At 41.5% G+C, this 18662-nt stretch overlaps 1 protein-coding gene across 2 annotated transcripts in view; it reads right to left on the reverse strand.

Moving 5' to 3' along the window:
* Positions 1–124: 124 nt before the first annotated feature.
* Positions 125–18662, reverse strand: part of wdr70.L (WD repeat domain 70 L homeolog) — a 194601-nt gene continuing 176063 nt past the window's right edge. The window contains exons 17-18 of one of the 2 annotated variants that reach the window (XM_041580207.1): positions 13088–13250; positions 125–765 (exon numbers count right to left, since the gene is read on the reverse strand). In XM_041580207.1, the coding sequence (XP_041436141.1) occupies positions 678–765; positions 13088–13250 (251 nt within the window). In that variant the 3' untranslated portion in view covers positions 125–677. 2 annotated transcript variants of the gene reach the window in all.

Genomic DNA, 18662 nt, shown 5'->3' on the forward strand with positions numbered 1-18662 from the left:
TGCTGTATGTGTGGCCTCTTTTATTGAGTGGTTGTGAATTTATGAACATGAATTTCTGGAAACAATTGTAATGTAGATATTTTATGTACCAGGTTGGCATATTCAATGCAATTGTCAGAAGATGTCAAGAGAGTTTTTTTTTTTACTTTATTTGTCCTCGATTTATCAAATACAGTCTGATATCTAAAAAAAAGAAAAGTGTGAAAAAACAACAGATTTAAAAGGAACAGAATGAATGTGTTCAGCAGAGACACTAAGGGGCAGATTTAACAGGTCCAGGTGAATTTTCAAATTCAAAAAAATTGAATTTCTAGCTATTTTTTGTGTACTTCGACTAGGGAATAGTCCAAATTTGAAAAAAAAAAAATTTAAATTTGAATATCGAAATATCATGTACTGTTTCAACCTACCAAATTGATGTTTTAGCCTATGGAGTCAATTGGTGGACTTTTTTTTTTTTGGGAAAAACGAATTAGATCGAATGCGCTATTACTTCGATTTGTACTATTCAAATTCGGCCGAATACGGACCTATTCGATCGATATTGGACCTATTCAACCAACAAAAACTTTAACTTAATTTCGGTTGGTCTTTTCGAATTTCAAAGTTTTTCAAATTCGAAATTGGATCCTTGATAAATATGCCCCTAAATATAACACAGCAAACTCCTTTATTGTTCAGATCTTGCGCTTCTTCCACTCCGGTTCATTGTCTGGTTCCTCCTCATCTGAATCCACTTCAGCAAAGACAGTGTTGGGCTGCGTCCTGCAACACATGGAAACGATTGGATAAGCGAGTGAGAAGAACAGGCAGACGATTGGGTTTTTGTGCGAGTGAGTGATGGCTCTGCCAGTAGGATTAGCTGCAGTGGATGGAAGTCTAACAGTTCTGGCAGAATAGAAATAGAGGCCGCTGTGCAGTGGTTGTACAATAACACACGTATCACACACTAGGGCCTAATCAGTTTATAATCAGAAGCAAATGCCGCTATCAGTCTGTTTTTAGAGAGTAGCAAGAAATCTGAGCACCAGAAGAAATCCAAACTAACACAGCCCATTTATCAGATTTTAGAGGGACACGCTCAGATTCAGGGCGTTTTAGCCGGCCGGCGACTAATCTCCCCAAACTATTTCTTGCTGGCTACAATCTAAATCGCGGGCAGGATGGCACTTGGAGCGCTTTGTTTTCCGAAGTTGCCCGAAGTTTTCTCGTGAGGAATCTCCCCGAATCTGATCGTGTGTCTCTGCCCTTAGAGGGTTTTCAAACCACGACTAAACTCTAAAACTACGAATGTCGAGAGACTTACAGTATTTAAAAATCAAATTGAAAAAAGTACAAGTGGAAAATGAGGCTGAACGGTGCGCTATAAATAGGAATATAGCTATTAAGGATGCAAGAATCCAGGATTCGGTTCGGGATTCGGTCTATTTCAGAAGGATTTGGAATCAGCCGAATCCTTTTGCCTGGCCAAACCGAATCCGAATTTGCATATTCAGATTAGGCCGGGGAGAGAAACAAGGAAGTAAAAAAATGTTTTCCCCTTCTCACCCCTAATTTGCATATGGAAGATTCGGACTCGGTATTTGGCCGAATATTTTGCGAAGGATTTGGGGATTCGGCCAAATTCAAAATAATGGATTCAGTGCATCCTTAATAGCTATTGGACTTGTTATCCAGAATGCTCGGGATTTTCAGAATAAAGGATCTTTCCGTAATTTGGATTTTCATACCTTAAGTCTACTAGAAAATCATGTAAACATTAAGGGGCAGATGTAAGAAGGGTCGAATATCGAGGGTTAATTAACCCTCGATATTCGACCAGGAACTAAAATCGTTCGACTTCGAATATCGAAGTCGAACGATTTAGTGCAAATCCTGCGATCGAACGATTATTCGTTCGATCGAACGATTAAATCCTTCGAATCGAACGATTTGAAGGATTTTAATACAACGATCGAAGGAATATCCTTCGATCAAAAAATCACAGGCAAGCCTATGGGAACCTTCCCCATAGGCTAACATTGACTTCGGTAGCTTTTAGCTGCCGAAGTAGGGGGTCGAAGTTTTTCTTAAAGAGACAGTACTTCGACTATCGAATGGTTGAATAGTCGAACGATTTTTAGTTCGAATCGTTCGATTCGAAGTCGAAGTAGTAGTCGAAGGTCGAAGTAGCCCATTCGACGGTCGAAGTAGCCCAAAAAACACTTCGAAATTCGAAGTTTTTTTAATTCGAATCCTTCACTCGAGCTTTGTAAATCTGCCCCTAAATAAACCCAATAGGCTGGTGTTGCTTCCAAATAAGGATTAATTATATCTTAGTTGGGATCAAGTACGAGCTACTGTTTTATTATTACAGTGAAAAATAAATTTTTTTTATTTGGATAAAATGGAGTCTAGGAGAGATGGCCTTCCTGTATTTTGGAGCTTTCTGGATACCGGGTTTCCATATCTGTGTTTATATATATATATATTTACATTAAGACTTTCAATATCACTTTCGTCAATTTATTCTGTATATTCTTTCAATATAATATAACCTGTATTTTTGTTTACAAACTGCAGGGTATTAGCAAGGTACACATTTTATATTCAGACTTGTTATTTGTCTTTTGAATAAAAGTGTGTAGGTGCTCTAGTGTAGGAACTCTGTGTCACACACATTTACTTGCCGTATTCTATCCGGGGAGTCGACGGAGAGATCAGAGCCGGTGACTCTATAGGAAAGCTTAAGCTTTAACCACAACAGAAATCAGGTCATTTCAGAAAAAAACATGTCTCTCTATATAAAAAGGAACAGGAGCTGTGTGCAGTGGTTCCATTAGCAGGAGCTGTGCAATGTATAAAGAGCTGAGAATAAGGAATATATGGAATCCATACGCTCTCACTCCCTACAAACCCTTTTTGCCTCAGGCTCATTTCCTTCTTTACACAAGTTATTACTCATGGGTCTTGTCTAAGGGGGTGACATGATTTCCTTCTCGTTCCTGTGGATGTATAAAAATGTGTGATAAAATAATTAATCATTAAACCTACAAATCTAGTGCAAAAACGTATTTACTTTTTGTTATCCGGAAAGCTCGAATTATCCAGAAAGCTCGAATTATCCAGAAAGCTCGAATTATAACAGGTCCCATAACTGTTATAACAAAACTGTTTCTTGTACTTGAACCCAACTTATTGAAGGTAAACCCTCTTAGGTTTCATTAAAGTTTAAATATGTTTTTAACATATTTTTTATGGAGATCCAAATTACAGAAAGATCCCTTATCCATAAAACCCCAGGTCCTGGCCATTCTGGATAACAGGCCCATAACTGTATAATAACAAAACAGTTTCTTGTACTTGAACCAAACTTATTGAAGGTAAACCCCACTGGGTTTTTATTAAAGTTTAAATTATTTTTAACGGACTTCAGATATGGAGATCCAAACTACAGAAAGACCCTTTATCCGGAAAACCCCAGGTCCTGGCCATTCTGGATAACAGGTCCTATAACTGTAATAATAAAATGTTTTCTTGTACTTGAACCCAACTTATTGAATTTAAACCCTACTGGTTTTCATTAAAGATTATTTTTAACAGACTTCAGATATGGAGATCCAAATTACAGAAAGACCTCTTATCTGGAAACCCCCAGGTCCTGGCCATTCTGGATAATAGGTCCCATTAATGTAATAATAAAACAGTTTCTTGTACTTGAACCCAACTTACTGAAGGTAAACCCTGCTGGGTCATTAACGATTATTTTTTAACAAACTTCAGATATGGAGATCCAAATTACAGAAAGAGCACAGGCCCCATATTTGTATAAGGATTTCTGCACCCGAGAGGCCTCTTGCAGGATCCTGTCTTCTCTCTCTCTGCTGGTCTTTCAAGGGGTTAACTTTAGCAGTAATGAAAAATGAATGTCAAGGATAAAAGAGGGAGTCTAAATAAGGAGCAGTCATTCATATATTTATCTGTCTTTTCAGGTCAGCGGAGAACATCAAATTGAGTATTTTCATTGCTTCCAGCAGTCGGGTCAAATTCTTTTCCCTGGTTCTTACTCCGAGGCTCTGATTCATTTGCGGCTCATAAAGCAGGTTAATACCACAGATTAGAAATGATATGTATTCATCAGGCAATTACAGCAGAATAAACGGTGGGATTTGATGTCACTCCGCCAGCAATTTATTACAGAGAAAAACCACAAAATCAGTCAAAGCCGCGACTTTAGAAAGTCTGACATCCGAGCTCCATTGGAATGAATCGAGATACAGACAATTACAGTAGGAAACAGACAGGGATCAGTGCTCCAATATGTCACTAATATGATCAGTGAAGGCCACGTTCAAAATAGCAGAGAATTTCAAAAATAGAATAAAGCTTGTTTTCTGTTGCTCTTATCAAAAAAAAAAAAAAGGGAGAAAGGACCTTGGAATGACTGGCTGTCATCCTTGTGCTGATGGAGATAACGGGTGTATTAGTTAAACGTGCAGCAAAGGATTCAAGGAGAAGTAAAGTAAAGCCTAACTAAAGAAGTTGGTGGAAATGTTGTACATTATGTTTTGTGCTTCTGTACCAGCTCAAGGCAACCACAACCCTTTAGCAGTAAAGATCTGTGTCTCCAAAGATGCCCCAGTAGCTCCCCATCTTCTTTTCTGCTGATTCACTGCACATGCTCTATCTATGCTGCTGTCACTAACTGAGCTTAGGGACCCACTCACAATATACAGTACACATAGAAGAGAAATGTCACAATATAAGGCTGATTAGTAATTAATACAGATAATTACTACATGGCAGTACAGAAACCAGTGCAATTAGCATCAGAATTTAATAATCAGCCCTGTAGCATAATCTTATATTACAGGACAATCTCATTTTTTGCTGGATAATTAGTGACGAGCCCTAAGTTTAGCTTCTCAACAGCTGCTCAGAGCCCACTGAGCATGTGAGTGTCACAGACACTTTCCAAGATGGTGACCCCCTGTGACAAGTTTGAAGTCCTGGATCATTGCTGATGCTGGAAGCTGGTGCAATACATTTCGTATATAAAATATTGTATTTTAGCCACATTCATTTCTAGGGTTTAGTTCTCCTTTAAGGAACAGGAATCGGCATGTACTTCTATAAGAAAACATACTTGCGGCAATGTTTCTGCTCATGGAAACGCAACAACAAACCTTTTAAGATTTCATTTTCATTTGGAGAAAACTCGTATTAAAAATATAAATTAAAAAAGGTCCAAATCCATGGATAATGGCATTGTTGCAAAGGCTCACCATTCCTCCCAGCATTCTTGCCTTTCTCTTCTAGATACACTTCAACTGGAGCATAGACTTTCTAAAGCAGGGGTCCCCAACCTTTTCTACCCTTGAGCCACATTCAAATGTAAAAAGAGTTGGGGAGCAACACAAGCATAAAAAAGTTCCTGGGGTGTCAAATAAGGGCTGTGATTGGCTATTTTATAGCCCTATGTGGACTGGCAGCTACAGGAGTCTCTGTTTGGCAACTATTTTGCAACTAAAACTTGCCTGGAATTCAAAAATAAGCACCGGCTTTGGGGCCACAGGGAGCAACATCCAAGGGGTTGGTAACGTTGCTAATGAGCCACTGGTTGGGAATTACTGTTCTAAATCCTAAAGAAGAATCTGGCCTGAAATGTTGTATTTGATATAATGACCTTATTGTGCCAGTGCAGATACTGAGCATCCCCACTGTACATTCTATAGCCAAAATGATGTGGAAACCTTCCTCTCCTTGTTCCAAAACAGAGATTAATCTGAAACTGGTCCTCTCTTTAATTTTTTATTATCTATTGGACCAAAATAATATGGACACCTGTCTATCCTCATTCTCCATTGAAGGGGATGAACATTTAGTTGGTCCTCTGCTGCTAATAGAGCCTTTACCCTCTTTCAGGCGTTGGCTTTCTAGGTGCTGGAAAATTGTTGGTGGAATTTCTTTCTTTTAATATGTACAAGGTTGGGCACTGATGTTGGGGACAGGTTCAGACTGGGCTGATATAAACCAGTGGGGCCCCAGTCCTTGTGGGCTCTGCTGACCTAGACCCAGAGCCGTCTGCTGCCCACAGGAGCTCCGCTGACCCCCCAGTCCTGGTCAAGAGAACAGGTACACCTGGGGGACCCAGAGGGAGTGTGGTGGCCCCTGTGTCAGAAGCCCTGGTGGGCCGTCTACCCTCCAGTTAAACGGTGGATGGGAATCAGGCCTGGCTCATTCAAATTCATCGCACAGGAGTTCAGTTGGATTACTCTCAAGGCTCTGTGCAGGCCAGTCACATTCTTCCACTCATCTTAGCAAAACAATTCCGTAATTTGTGCAGGGGTTATTTTCCTCCAAAAATATGTTGTAGAAAATGGCCTTTCCAAACCTGTTGCCTCGCTGTCAAGAATGCCCCTGTATGAAGTAAGGCCACCTGTACCAGCAATGATGGGTGTGGTTTAAATATCCAATTTTAATAAACAGAAAGTGCTCTGAAGAGTTGAAGATGGGTGAAAGTATATCATCACCACAATCTTGTTTAACTTCTCTCTCATTACTGTGGTCTCTTCCTTCAGCCACAATGGAGATCTTTCCCTAAGCATTGAGGGAAATGAACTGCTTCATGAACTTAGAACTGACACCAAAGTGGAAGCTTTTGATTAAGCTCACACCCCTGATTTACACAATTTATTTGAATAGTTACCTGCAGTGTGCGTGTGATAGTGTCTTGAAACCACATTATTAACTTTCATGCAGTATTTCAGCAATGTACAAATTTAACCACAAGATTGTTGGCAGCCAAGAAATATTTCAGGGATAAGGTAACCACAAAATATGCTGGTTCACTGCATACTATGCACTCCTGTAATGCTTAAGTGCACTATTACTTGGCACATTTGTTATGCGATATGGATGTGAGAGTTTGTGGCTATGCAGCCATGTGCTTGTATGACACTGTATTTATTATCACTTATTCAGACTCCTGCTGGGTTCTCTCATTCTGGCACATGCCAAAGAGCAACTTTTTAGTTAAAAATAAACAGAAAACTATCCAAACTCCTACAGTCACATGACTGGAAAAAATCTGTTTGCTCTTTTGAGAAACGGATTTCAGCAGTAGCGTTCGTTGAGGGGCGGCGGGCCCTGGTGCGTGACGCGCAGCCGGGCCCCGCCCCCCTCCGTACGGCCGCATTTGGCCAAGTTTCCAAAGGCGAATGGACTGCCGGGGGGCCTTGAGGGGGTGCGGGCCCTGGCCCGCTCGCACCCCGTACTCCCCCGGTAGTTCCGCCACTGGATTTCAGTGCGGGAGCAGCACTATTAACTAATGCGTTTTGAAGAAAACATATTTTCCCATGACAGTATCCCTTTAAGCACCAGTATATTTGGTCCTCCAACAGGTTTCTCCAACCGATAGCCTGAAAATTGTCCAGAAGTTGATCAGGTAGGTTTAAAAATCCCATCAGATTGAGGACATTGGTTTCTTGACGAAGTCCTTGCACCAGCCGACTTCATTCCGGCTCACTCATTCTGGTCATATTGGGGCAAGATTTGCTTGTTTGGTGACCTCTCAAAACAAGTGGATCTGACCATGTATGGCCACCGTTACTAAACTCATGGGCAGACGTGGGCTGATAAAAGCTGCTCACCCAGGCCCATTAAGACCTGTGTATGGGACCCCTTAGGACTAATTTCTGGTTAAAGTCAGCCAGATATCTGTAGGCAAATTTGAAGCAGATGGTGTCCTGTTTTGCTGGGTTAACACTAGCTTGTGTTCAAGTTCAGAATGATTTGGCCCTGCTCATGGTTAGGCAAACTGGGCAGATATCTGCTCATCTGGTGACTGCGACAAACAAGCAGAACTATTGGTTTATGGCTGTGATAACTTGTTTATCCAAAATCTTCAGGATTTCATCTGGTTGGTAAAAAAATCAACATTTATAACAAGGACATAGTAAGGCTTTGTTTTTCCACAAATAGTGGCAAGCCACATCTATTAGATTTGGGAATAGGTGAGTGGGATAATTCTCTGCAGGCAAATTCAAAGTGGGTTAAAAATATGCAAAATCCCCATCTTTTACTCCAACCAATACATTCAATTACTGCCAACCTTGCAGCTGGAATACAATCTGTTCCAGAGGAGAAAACAGATTCTCAGAGTCTAAAATGATTCTTGAAGTAGTCCAGCTGGGCACTGATTTGTGGTACCTTGATGGCCTAACACTATTACTTCAATTGGCCACCTGGCATATTGTTGCTTTCCCCAAGCTGCCATTGTTTCTTTTGCTGGCTGGACCCTTCCTACTGTAATGTGATCTCCTTATTAGAAGTCAGACAGGAGAGTATCATTAGTGGAAGAGTTGGTAGGTTTTCTCATAGCTTGTATAGAGAGATACCAACCTTTTCCCTGTACTAAGCACATTTCAGTGGGTAAATGTGAGTGTACAATGGCTGTTTAATGTCAAAAGATTCTAGAGCAGAATGTGAGGTCAAAGTTTGGTTAGCGGAAAGCCAGCCACCCATCCCAGAACATGCAAGAGAATCTGCTAAATTGTGACTGAAGCAGAATCAGGTTAAGGTCTGGCCCTTTTGAACTGTTGTGGTAAGAAATGAAGTTAGTTCATTTAAGGAAGTGCAGAAATGTCACAGAAATGAAACAGTTCAGAGCAAAAGAATGGGTTGAAATTCCCGAAAGCTGATGTGAGAGCTCATCAATAACAAGACACATTTTGTTGAGGTTATGAATGAAGGGTTCCCATAAATTCTCACACAATGATATTTATTGTAGATTGCCTAAACCTATAACCTTTACAAATACTTATGCTCACACTTGGGTTATCCTTCTTTCCTGGGAGGGATTAGGTCTGGATCTAACCAGAGTAAAACAGTGATAAACTACAGACCATCTCCCACTGGTTCACAGAACTGCTTTGACACAGAATATAAATTAGATTTAAAATAGCTACAGCAGAAGTGCCATACTTATGGCCATCCAAAAGATATAGATCTTTTCAACCAGGGCTATCCAACTGTAGGTGCCATCCTCATGGCTGTCCTCATGCCATCCAACAGCTATGGATCTTTTCAACCATGGCTGTCCAACTGGAGGTACCATCCTCATGCCACCTAACAGATACAGGTCTTTTCAACCAGGGCTGTCCAACTGGAGGTGCCATCCTTATGGCTGTCCTCATGCCATCCAACAGCTATGGATCTTTTCAACTAGGGCTGTCCAATAGCCAATAGCTGTCCAACTAGCTGTCCAACTAGCTGTCCAACTAGGTGCTCCAAGAGATTTTTACACCCCCCCCCACACTGCCCAAGAACTCCAGTGACCTGGAGAAAATTGGATGGTCCCATCTTAGACCAAAGTCTCTTCTGATGGGTGATATGGTGATGATTTACTGATTTAGTGACCAACAGCTTCTCAACATACCATCACTGGAGGGTACTGCAGGGACTATTTTCCAAAAAAGGTGCAATATGTGCAAAGGGGAAATACACACAACACAAAGAGACGGTCCAAGCATTATCTGGTTTACATTGCCCTACTATCAGTCATTCTTTTAATCATTTTCAGATCCCCATATGGGTTATCCTACAGATGACTGTGTCAAGCAGCCCAATAACATGGGGAGCAATTGCAGACACATGCAAGGTCTGTGAGGATGGAAACTTAGGAGATTCTCTGAGATGAGTGTATATACAGAGCTGTCTTCAAGGGTGCTCAGATATGAGCAAAAACTCTTGGCCCCAAATATAATGATGAGTACAAGTTGTAGGTAGGAAGAGTAGATAAAGTATAGGCAAGATGGCTAAAATAGGCAAAAATAGAGACTGCATCACTATAACAGTGTTGCTCAACCTGTGGCTCTTCAGTTGTAGTAATCGGATGCCGCCAGGTCTTATTTGAGAGAGAAGCAAAGCAAACAGTTCTGGACGAGCAAAGGGGCACGATCGTCTCCCCAGGATACTGGACGGAAGAACACCACCAGGAACAGGCAGGCCGGGCCAGCACAAGCATGGAATCGTCAGACAGGCCGGAATCAGGATAGGAGACCGTAGAATAGTCAGTGGACAGGCAAATGGTCAGGATTGGAGAGTTCATAGTTAACAGGCAGGCAAGGGTCAGGATTGGAAGGATCAGAGAAGTCACAGGCAGGCAAGGGTCAATACACAGAAGAACAATCAGGATTCAATAGAACAAGCACCCAGGAGTCAAACTGAATTGAACCTAACAACGTGCAATGTGTAATAATACAAAGCCCCTTTAAATACTTAGAATTTCGCGCCGTTGTGCTATGACTTCATCACGCCGGCACATTAACCCGGAAGTGCGCACCCGTGCCATAGGAGAACCGGCCCTGGATGAGAGAGAACGCATGCGGCGGGTATCCCCGCCGAAGGCATGGCGACGCCCCCGCATGCCAGAGGATACTCCACTGGACCACCAGGGTAAACGCTATTCGTTACAACTGTAATACAAAAAATCTACATCTAAAAGCTGCAGAATAAATGGAGTTCACTAGTAGCCCTTCCCTTTTCTCGATGTCATAATAAAACAGTACATTGTACTTAATCCCAACTAAGATATAATTACTCCTTCTTGGAGGCAAAACCAGCCTATTGGGTTTATTTAATGTTTACGTGAGTTTCTAGTAGACAATGGATATTTATGTAATTTGGATCTTAATACCTTATCTGAAAAGCCCCAGGTCCCAAGCATTCTGGATAACAGGTCCTATACCTGTATTTATGTATGTATGTATGTATGTATGTATGTATGTATGTATGTATGTATGTGTATATATATATATATATATATATATATATATATATAAAGAGATGAAGGATCAGCACACTCTTTGTTTCTTGTGAATGGAGTGTATTTATTTGTTACACAACAAACAAAGAGTGTATATATATATATATTCCTCTTTAAATGGGAAGCTGAAGGAGCATAGAGAAAGAATGGGCAGAAGAAGTCCACATCGTATCCAGAAGGGGTATCTCACAAAAGGCATGAAAACATGCTGGGATTTTCCAGAGAGGAATTTGAGCTGAAGAAAATTCAAACACACACATGAGCAAACTCACTAAAGCACCTGTCAACTTATGAGTAATTTTGCCTTCGAAAAATTCCATCCCCAGAAGCCACAACACAAAGGTAATTTAGTATCGTCTGATGCCGTCTTATGAACTTCATACTTTACATATTAGGTTACATACATGACACCTGCAATGTTACAGCCATGAAAGATTTAATAGCCGGCTATTTCAGAAGGGTCGCCGAGTTGCGCTCGGGACGATTGCATTACAGTCTCTTCTTAGACGTAGCCGGAGGGGAAAAAAAGCCGACCTTGAAGTGGTCAGGGTGCAGGCCGAAAACACTATTATCTTACACACAAGGCGATACATTAACCTATATTTGTATATATGAGCCAGGGAGAACAATGGGAACAGCATGTGATCTTGACAGCTATTGTCATACATGTTAATTGGGACTAAATAAATATTTCTACTTGAACGCCCAAGTTAACCCTTTGATTGATGCTGTGCGATGACATCTGTTTTGGTTATGGGACGCACTATGCTAATGATATGGTAAACTCTCCTCTGACAGCTGAGGCTGCTGAGCGTTTATTAAATCCGGCAACTGGTGGACTGAGCTGCCCCCAGAGCCATTATGGCTCTCATTAAAGAAATTTCAATTGGTTGAGTAAACTAGAGTATTTATTATGAACATGGTGCGCTATGATGCTATTTGAAAGTTCTCAACATTGTGCCCATGGATGTGCTGCTTAATTAAAGGAAATAATTACCTTTTGATAAAAAAAAAGTCAACCTGTATTGGAGGCTATTGGGGGTGCAGTAAGTTGTTACAACTCCAGATACAATACTGCAGGTATGTTAGGAAAACATGGCCCTTGTGTTTCTGCCCACTGCAAATCAGAGGTGGCAGGGCCGGACCAAGCCCTCAGGGAGCCCTAGGCACCCCAGTCGGTATCCACTCCCCCAGTGTGTGTGCCCACCCTTGCGAGTGCGCATGCGCCATAAGAAGGGAAGGAGGGGAGAGCAACAAAGGGGAAGGGAGGGAGGGGAGTGATGGAGGGAGGGGAGAGTGATGAAGGGAGAGGGGAGTGATGGAGGGAGAGGGGGGTGATGGAGGGAGAGGGGGGTGATGGAGGGAAGGGAGAGTGATGGAGGGAGGGGAGAGTGATAGAGGGGAGAGTAAAAGAGAGGAAGGAGGTGAGAGCAGCAGGGGACCGAACCTGGACTAGGGGTAGGCAGAAGACCTTTGAGCAGGTAGCTGCCCAGTGCCCCCACACTGTTGCGCCCTAGGCAGGTGCCTCTTCTACCTACCCCTAGTTCCAGCCCTAGTCATTAGCATGTGGTCTCACTACATATACCCCACTCAATGGGATGCCAATAATATTTATGAAAATTGAAAACTGCTGGGATGTGAAGACCATGAAAAAGTGAGAACAGTATTCAACTCATAGGCTCTATGAGTAAGTGCCCCATCAGGTATAAAACACACAAGGCTTTCTATGTCCTCATTAATGTTTTTTAACTTTGTAAATTATTATTACTACTGCTCTAACTTCTTGATGATCTTCACGTCCTAGCAGTTTTCTCACAATTTTCAACAGTCTAAATATTACTAAACTGTACAGGTATAGGATCCCTTATCCGGAAACCTGATATCCAGAAAGCTCCGAATTACGGAATGGCTGTCTCCCATAGACTCCATTTTATCCAAATAATCCAAATTTTTAAAAATGATTTCCCTTTTCTCTGTAATAATAAAACAGTAGCTTGCACTTGATCCCAACTAAGATATAATTAATCCTTATTGGAGGCAAAACCAGCCTATTGGGTTCATCTAATGTTTAAATGAATTTCTAGTAGACATAAGGCATGAAGACCCAAATTACGGAAAGATCCATTATCCGGAAAACCCCAGGTCCCAAGCATTCTGGATAACAGGTCCCATACCTGTACTAACAACAGTACTAAATATTAACCTACATTCTGTGCTTAAGCATAAGTTTAGTGGCGCAGAATTCCAGATGCTTTAGAAGTAATTTTCCAGACGCCTTACTTGGAATATGCTGGAGCGACCCAATAAGGGTTTTGTTCTGCGTCCTTTGCATGTCGGAGTATAGCTTCTCGTGCGTTGCTGTCATCGGTCTTATCTAGCGCAATGTTCTTCACAATAAATGAAGACAGGGTGCCTCCGTGGGTACCCACTCGGCCCCCACGACCTGTAAAATAAGAAACAATTAAGAGACATATGCAACAGACTTTGTGCACTCGTGCATTTCAGACTTTTACACTAACTCCCTCCCAACTGCCTCAGGACTCCAGAAAGTCCAACCATGTAACTATGATAACATGGACTTGATCATTTATTTTCAAACACAGGGCCCTGCTGAAAGATTTTATCTTCTTAATTTAGATGACAAGGTTTATCATAAGCAAAATAGGTCATGAATGGAGCAGTGATTGTTGTTCGAATACTAATCCAAAGGTTACCTTGACAGGGAGCTCCAGTTATGCAAAGCCTCAGAGAATCCCAGGCATGGACAGACCTCGTGCCTTAAAGAGACACTGTCAGCTGCACAGGGTGAACTGAGCAAATACCGGAAAGATGGAATAATATTAAACTGGAATAACATCTATGATTTGTATTTTCCGACTGAATTAGCTTGTGTTGTCCGTAAAAGCCAGAAATGATCATGTATGTGATTGCTGTGACACAACAGTAAACAAGGAGCTGTGTTTTTTTTTAGGGTAGGGAGAATTTGCCTTGGGGCCCATGAATCAGGAGGACCCTAGGGATAAAAGCTCAAAGGAAATATCATATTGTGTAACGATAGCATCAGTTTTTAATGAATGCATGACAGTTGCCCAGCTTCTGGCACTGCCACCATTGGTGATCTGCAGCCCTTCTTTCCATTATGAAGTATGCATGCAATGATTGGCTTACATTTTTCTAGGGATGCACCAAATCCACTTTTTTTGGATTCGGCCGAACCCTCGAATCCTTGGTTAAAGATTTGGCCGAATACCGAACCGAATCCTAATTTGCATATGTAAATTAGGGGTGGGAAGGGGAAACATTTTTTTACTTTCTTGTTTTGTGACAAAAAGTCAAGCCATTTACCTCCCTGCCCCTAATTTGCATAAGCAGGTTCGGTTCGGCCTAGCAGAAGGATTAGGCCGAAGACACTATGACAATGGACAACAAAGGCGTTGCTGTTGTCTAGAACACCTAACAGCTGATGTCCAGTATCACACAGTCTACACAACCGTTACAGCATGAGGGCAAGACTACAAGAGCAATGCCGGCAGAGCAGAAAATCACTCAATGAAAAATAAAAACTATAGTTGTCCCGTTTTGCCCAGAAGCAGTAATGGAAATGTACATCTAGACCTGTCCACTTATGTATTGTAGGCCTGTAGGAAAAACACATGAGCAGGATTTTCGCTGGAGCAGTGCAGCTAGAGGATAGGTAGCAGAGGCCGACTCCAGGGGTCCCCGACTTCCCACCGCCTCACAACAGCTACGTGGCTATTCATAGAGCAGCAATTGCAGACATCTCTATTAAGGGATTCTTCTGAACACTTGCTTCCTCTGGCACTTGGCATGAAAGGCTCTTGCTCCTATAGAGTTACATGTCTGTTTTGGTAGTGAAAGCAAGTTCTGCCAAATTGTGTGTGGTGTCTACAGATGAATTGCATATTTCCATTCTCCATAGCCATGATCATTAAAGAAGACAAACCTCCTATATAAATGATAAACAATGTCATCTTACGAGCAGCTATCCCAATAAGGTAAAAGACACAATATCGGGGTGCAGCTGTGAGAGCTAAGAGCTATCTAGTCCAAAGCACATTTTTCACAACTGAAAGAAGCTTAGTAGTATTGCAAGGTAAGTGCCAACTTATTCACAAGGAACATTGGCACAAGGTGCCCACGCAAGGAAGTTTTGTATCTGCATGCATATACAGTATATGATTTTTGAGATTGTACCTCTTTAAAGGAGAATTCAACCTCCAACATGATAAGTCCCCACTGGCCCCCCTCCCAGCCACCCCCTTGATAAGTGTTACCCCAAAATTGTGTCCCCTGTTGTATTACTGACCGCAAATGCTCAGCGGAGCTCACGGGCAGCATCTTCCAGCGATTCAGTAATTTTCGGGTCTTCTTCCGGTGATTCTGCAATTTCCTTCACTTCCGGTGCATGCACAGTTGTAACGAACTCGAAAACTGCGCATGAGCCGCTCGATCTGTGAGGATTAACGAAGGGCCGAAGATAGTGCCCGTGAGCTCCGCTGCGCTAACTCTGCATATACGGTCAGTAATCTTATAGGGGACACAATTCTGGGGTAACACTTAGCAGGGGGAGGGGGCTAGCAGTGGGGACTTATCACAGTGGGGGGTTTAGTTATTCTTTAAGAGACATTAAGAGATTGTGTCCCTTTAAGAGACATTCCCCTTTTTTGTTTTGAATTTAAATATGTTTTGTATCTTGTTTTCTATTGGTCATGTCTCCTATAAACGCCTACTTCCTGGGAGGTAAAGATAGCCCATGACTAAGTGCCTTGTAGGGCACAAAACGCGTAAGGCCAATGGAGATATTGTTCCTTTTTTAATGAATCTAAAATAAATATATTTAACTTTTATTTTAGTGGCCCTTGTGGAATTTTTCTGAGTGCCCGATTGCATGTCGCACAAGGAAGTTGGCACTGTATATGATAACTTTCAATTTTATCATTAAGTGATACTGACACTAAAAAATGAATTCTAGCATATGAATGTACATTAAATGTTACCTATAGGTCATGTTGATCATTTTTTGCTGAGAGGTTTGTTTTTGTATATAATTATTATCTGAAGTTCCTAAGCCTGACTCTCTGACACTCTGACTTTGCCAACCAGACTGTCCCATCTCAGCCTGTTAGTTACAGTTTCTAATGCTAATGGACTCCTGTTGTACAAATATGGCAGCCCCCTCATACAGGAACATGGGGGATCAGACAGGTAATGTAAAAGCATCATGCAAATACTTTATGGCAAAGTTAGAAGTAGCTTGCAAAGCCAATATTATAATAGATGTAAAAAAAAGTTTAATTTCAGGTGTCAGTATCTCTTTATGGCTAGCTGAACTAGGGCAAGTAATGTTGATGTTAAACGCAATGCTTCTTGGCTCAGTGCCCTGGCAGCAACCAATCTCTTTCTCTGCTGCCGCTGCCATCCATGCCTTAAACTCCAGCTCCCTCTGGTTGTTTGCTCCCCTTCTTGCTCACTGCAATGTGCGATCCTGCACCTCTCATACGGCACAATGGATGAGAACAGAGATGCACTGATGGAAAACAGTCAGCTTGCTAATTTCTAATAGTAGACTCTAACCTCTGAATAACAATGAGTCTGACTACCCACCAGTTGTGCCTTAGGCACCTGCCTCTGCTGCTTACCCCTAGTTCCAGCTCTGATGGCAAGAAACTCTATCAGAGTGAGAACAACCTTCTGGGTGGTGTTGTCTGGCAACTGGCCAACCACTCTGTTGGGTCATCATCGAACTCATGTGATAAGGATGCAGTTTGGCTTTATCAGATGGAAAATCACGGACACGTCTAGGTGGACATCAGCTGAAAGGGGCCACAGCTCCCTCCTTCCTCTGCAGTTTGGCAAATCTGACTTCTGCAGCCAGATCACATGCAATCTAATTGGTCGGTTCACCGCCTATCTTGTTGGAAACATGGTAATTAGTTTAAAGATTTTGAGAGCATGACACCGACCTAATTTGTTAGGGTAACAAGTATTTCAAATAACAATTAATGCCAACAAAGCGTTTATGATCCCAGCGGCAGCAGCAGCAAAGCAACAGTCTCCTCTGTTTTTCCAGAACAAATGTTGCACTCATCAAGGAGTAAAGGGGTTTAATAAATATCCTTCAAAACATTCAAAGTTGAACCCCACACATCCCCTCTTAGATATGAAGCTTGATTTCTAATGGTCACCCTCAATAAAGGATAATGTCAAATTTAGATTCAGCACATTGCTTGTGGGACAAGTCACTGTCATAAAATGCCTGTAGTTGTGTGTGTCTTCCAATCTCTTTGCTTGGAGTCAACTAATGGCATTTGTATCTGTGAGAAGAATCAGGAAACATTGCTTCCAAACTCACTTCTTTGGTGCAAGAAAATCACTATGCCTACGTCATTATGGTGGCCAGCAAATAAGCATTTTTAGCTAACATACCATTTTGCACTGTTCATTTTAGATATAACTTTCTAGCACAGCAAGTCCCGGCTCCATACAATTTACAGTCTTAAGTTTTAGTGCCTGAGGTGCTGGGAGATTAAGTGACTTGCCCAAGGTCAGAAGGAGTTGACACAGGAATATGAAACACAAATACGCAGACGTCGATTTCCTTATATGCTGACAGATATCCATAAACACATGGCTACTGAGAGACACTTCCCATGCTGATATGCACATTAACGGACTCTAGCACACACACACCATCCAAACCTACAGAATAGTACAGAGTGGCTCACACCTGACACATTGGCATGTCACACATCACAGATAAGTAGCTATAAAATGATTTCACCTGACAAAAGGGTTGTCCCCGAAAGCCTGTGCCATATTCTTACTGGGCCACCCAACAGCTCTGGACCCCTCTTACTAAATTGTTTCTATACAACTCTACATTGCTCCAACTGCTCCATTGAGCCCCTCAATTAACATGTGTCTGACCTGCACATCTGGGCCTTGCAATAAAATACTTCTATAAGAAAATAGAAACAGCAAAGCATTTTCACATATATGTATTAAAGGGGCTGTTTGCCTTTGAGTTAGCTTTTAGTATGATATAGAGAGTGATATTCTGAGACAATTTGCAATTGGTTTTCATTTTTTATTATTTGTGGTTTTTCAGTTATTTAGCTTTTTATTCTGCAGCTCTCCAGTTTGCAATTTTTAGTAATCTGGTTGCTAGAGTCCAAATAGGAGAGGCCTAAATAGAAAGAGAAGTACTAAAAAGTAGCAATAACAACAAATCTGTACCCTAAGAGGGTATTTATTTTCTAGATGGGGTCAGTGACCCGCATTTGAAAGCTGGAAAGAGTCAGAAGTAAAAGGCAAACAATTAAAAAATAATAATTATGAGGACTGATTGATTGTAAAGTTGCTCAGAATTGGCCATTCCATAATAGAATAAAAGGTGAACTACCCCTTTAAAACAATAAACCAGTACACCTCATTGCCCCACAGCTACCCCTTGGTTTGTTGTGTCCATTGTCACATCAGTGGATCCAGACTATTCCATGTTTATATGGTACCCCAGGCAGGGCAGAATTATTCCTCATTGATGGCTATGAAAGGAAGGCATCATTTAGTATAAGCAAATCTCCAGTGTAAATAGTGTGAACATGTAAATATCGGCACAAGACAAAGAAAATGACTCGTACGAATGCATTTGTAATGCAAAAGCTGGAGTTTACATTATATTTGCAATCCTGCCAGGCACCTATTTTGAAGGAACATCCCATCAGCTCAGAAAAAAAAAAGTGTGTAAAAAAGGTGCTTAACTTCAGCGACTGGAGAAGAAATAAACCAGAGTGACTTGTAAAACAATGGAAAATATGTCTAAAAGCAAAGTAAT

This window comes from Xenopus laevis, chromosome 1L (assembly GCF_017654675.1).
Source record: "Xenopus laevis strain J_2021 chromosome 1L, Xenopus_laevis_v10.1, whole genome shotgun sequence".
Classification (NCBI taxonomy): domain Eukaryota; kingdom Metazoa; phylum Chordata; class Amphibia; order Anura; family Pipidae; genus Xenopus; species Xenopus laevis.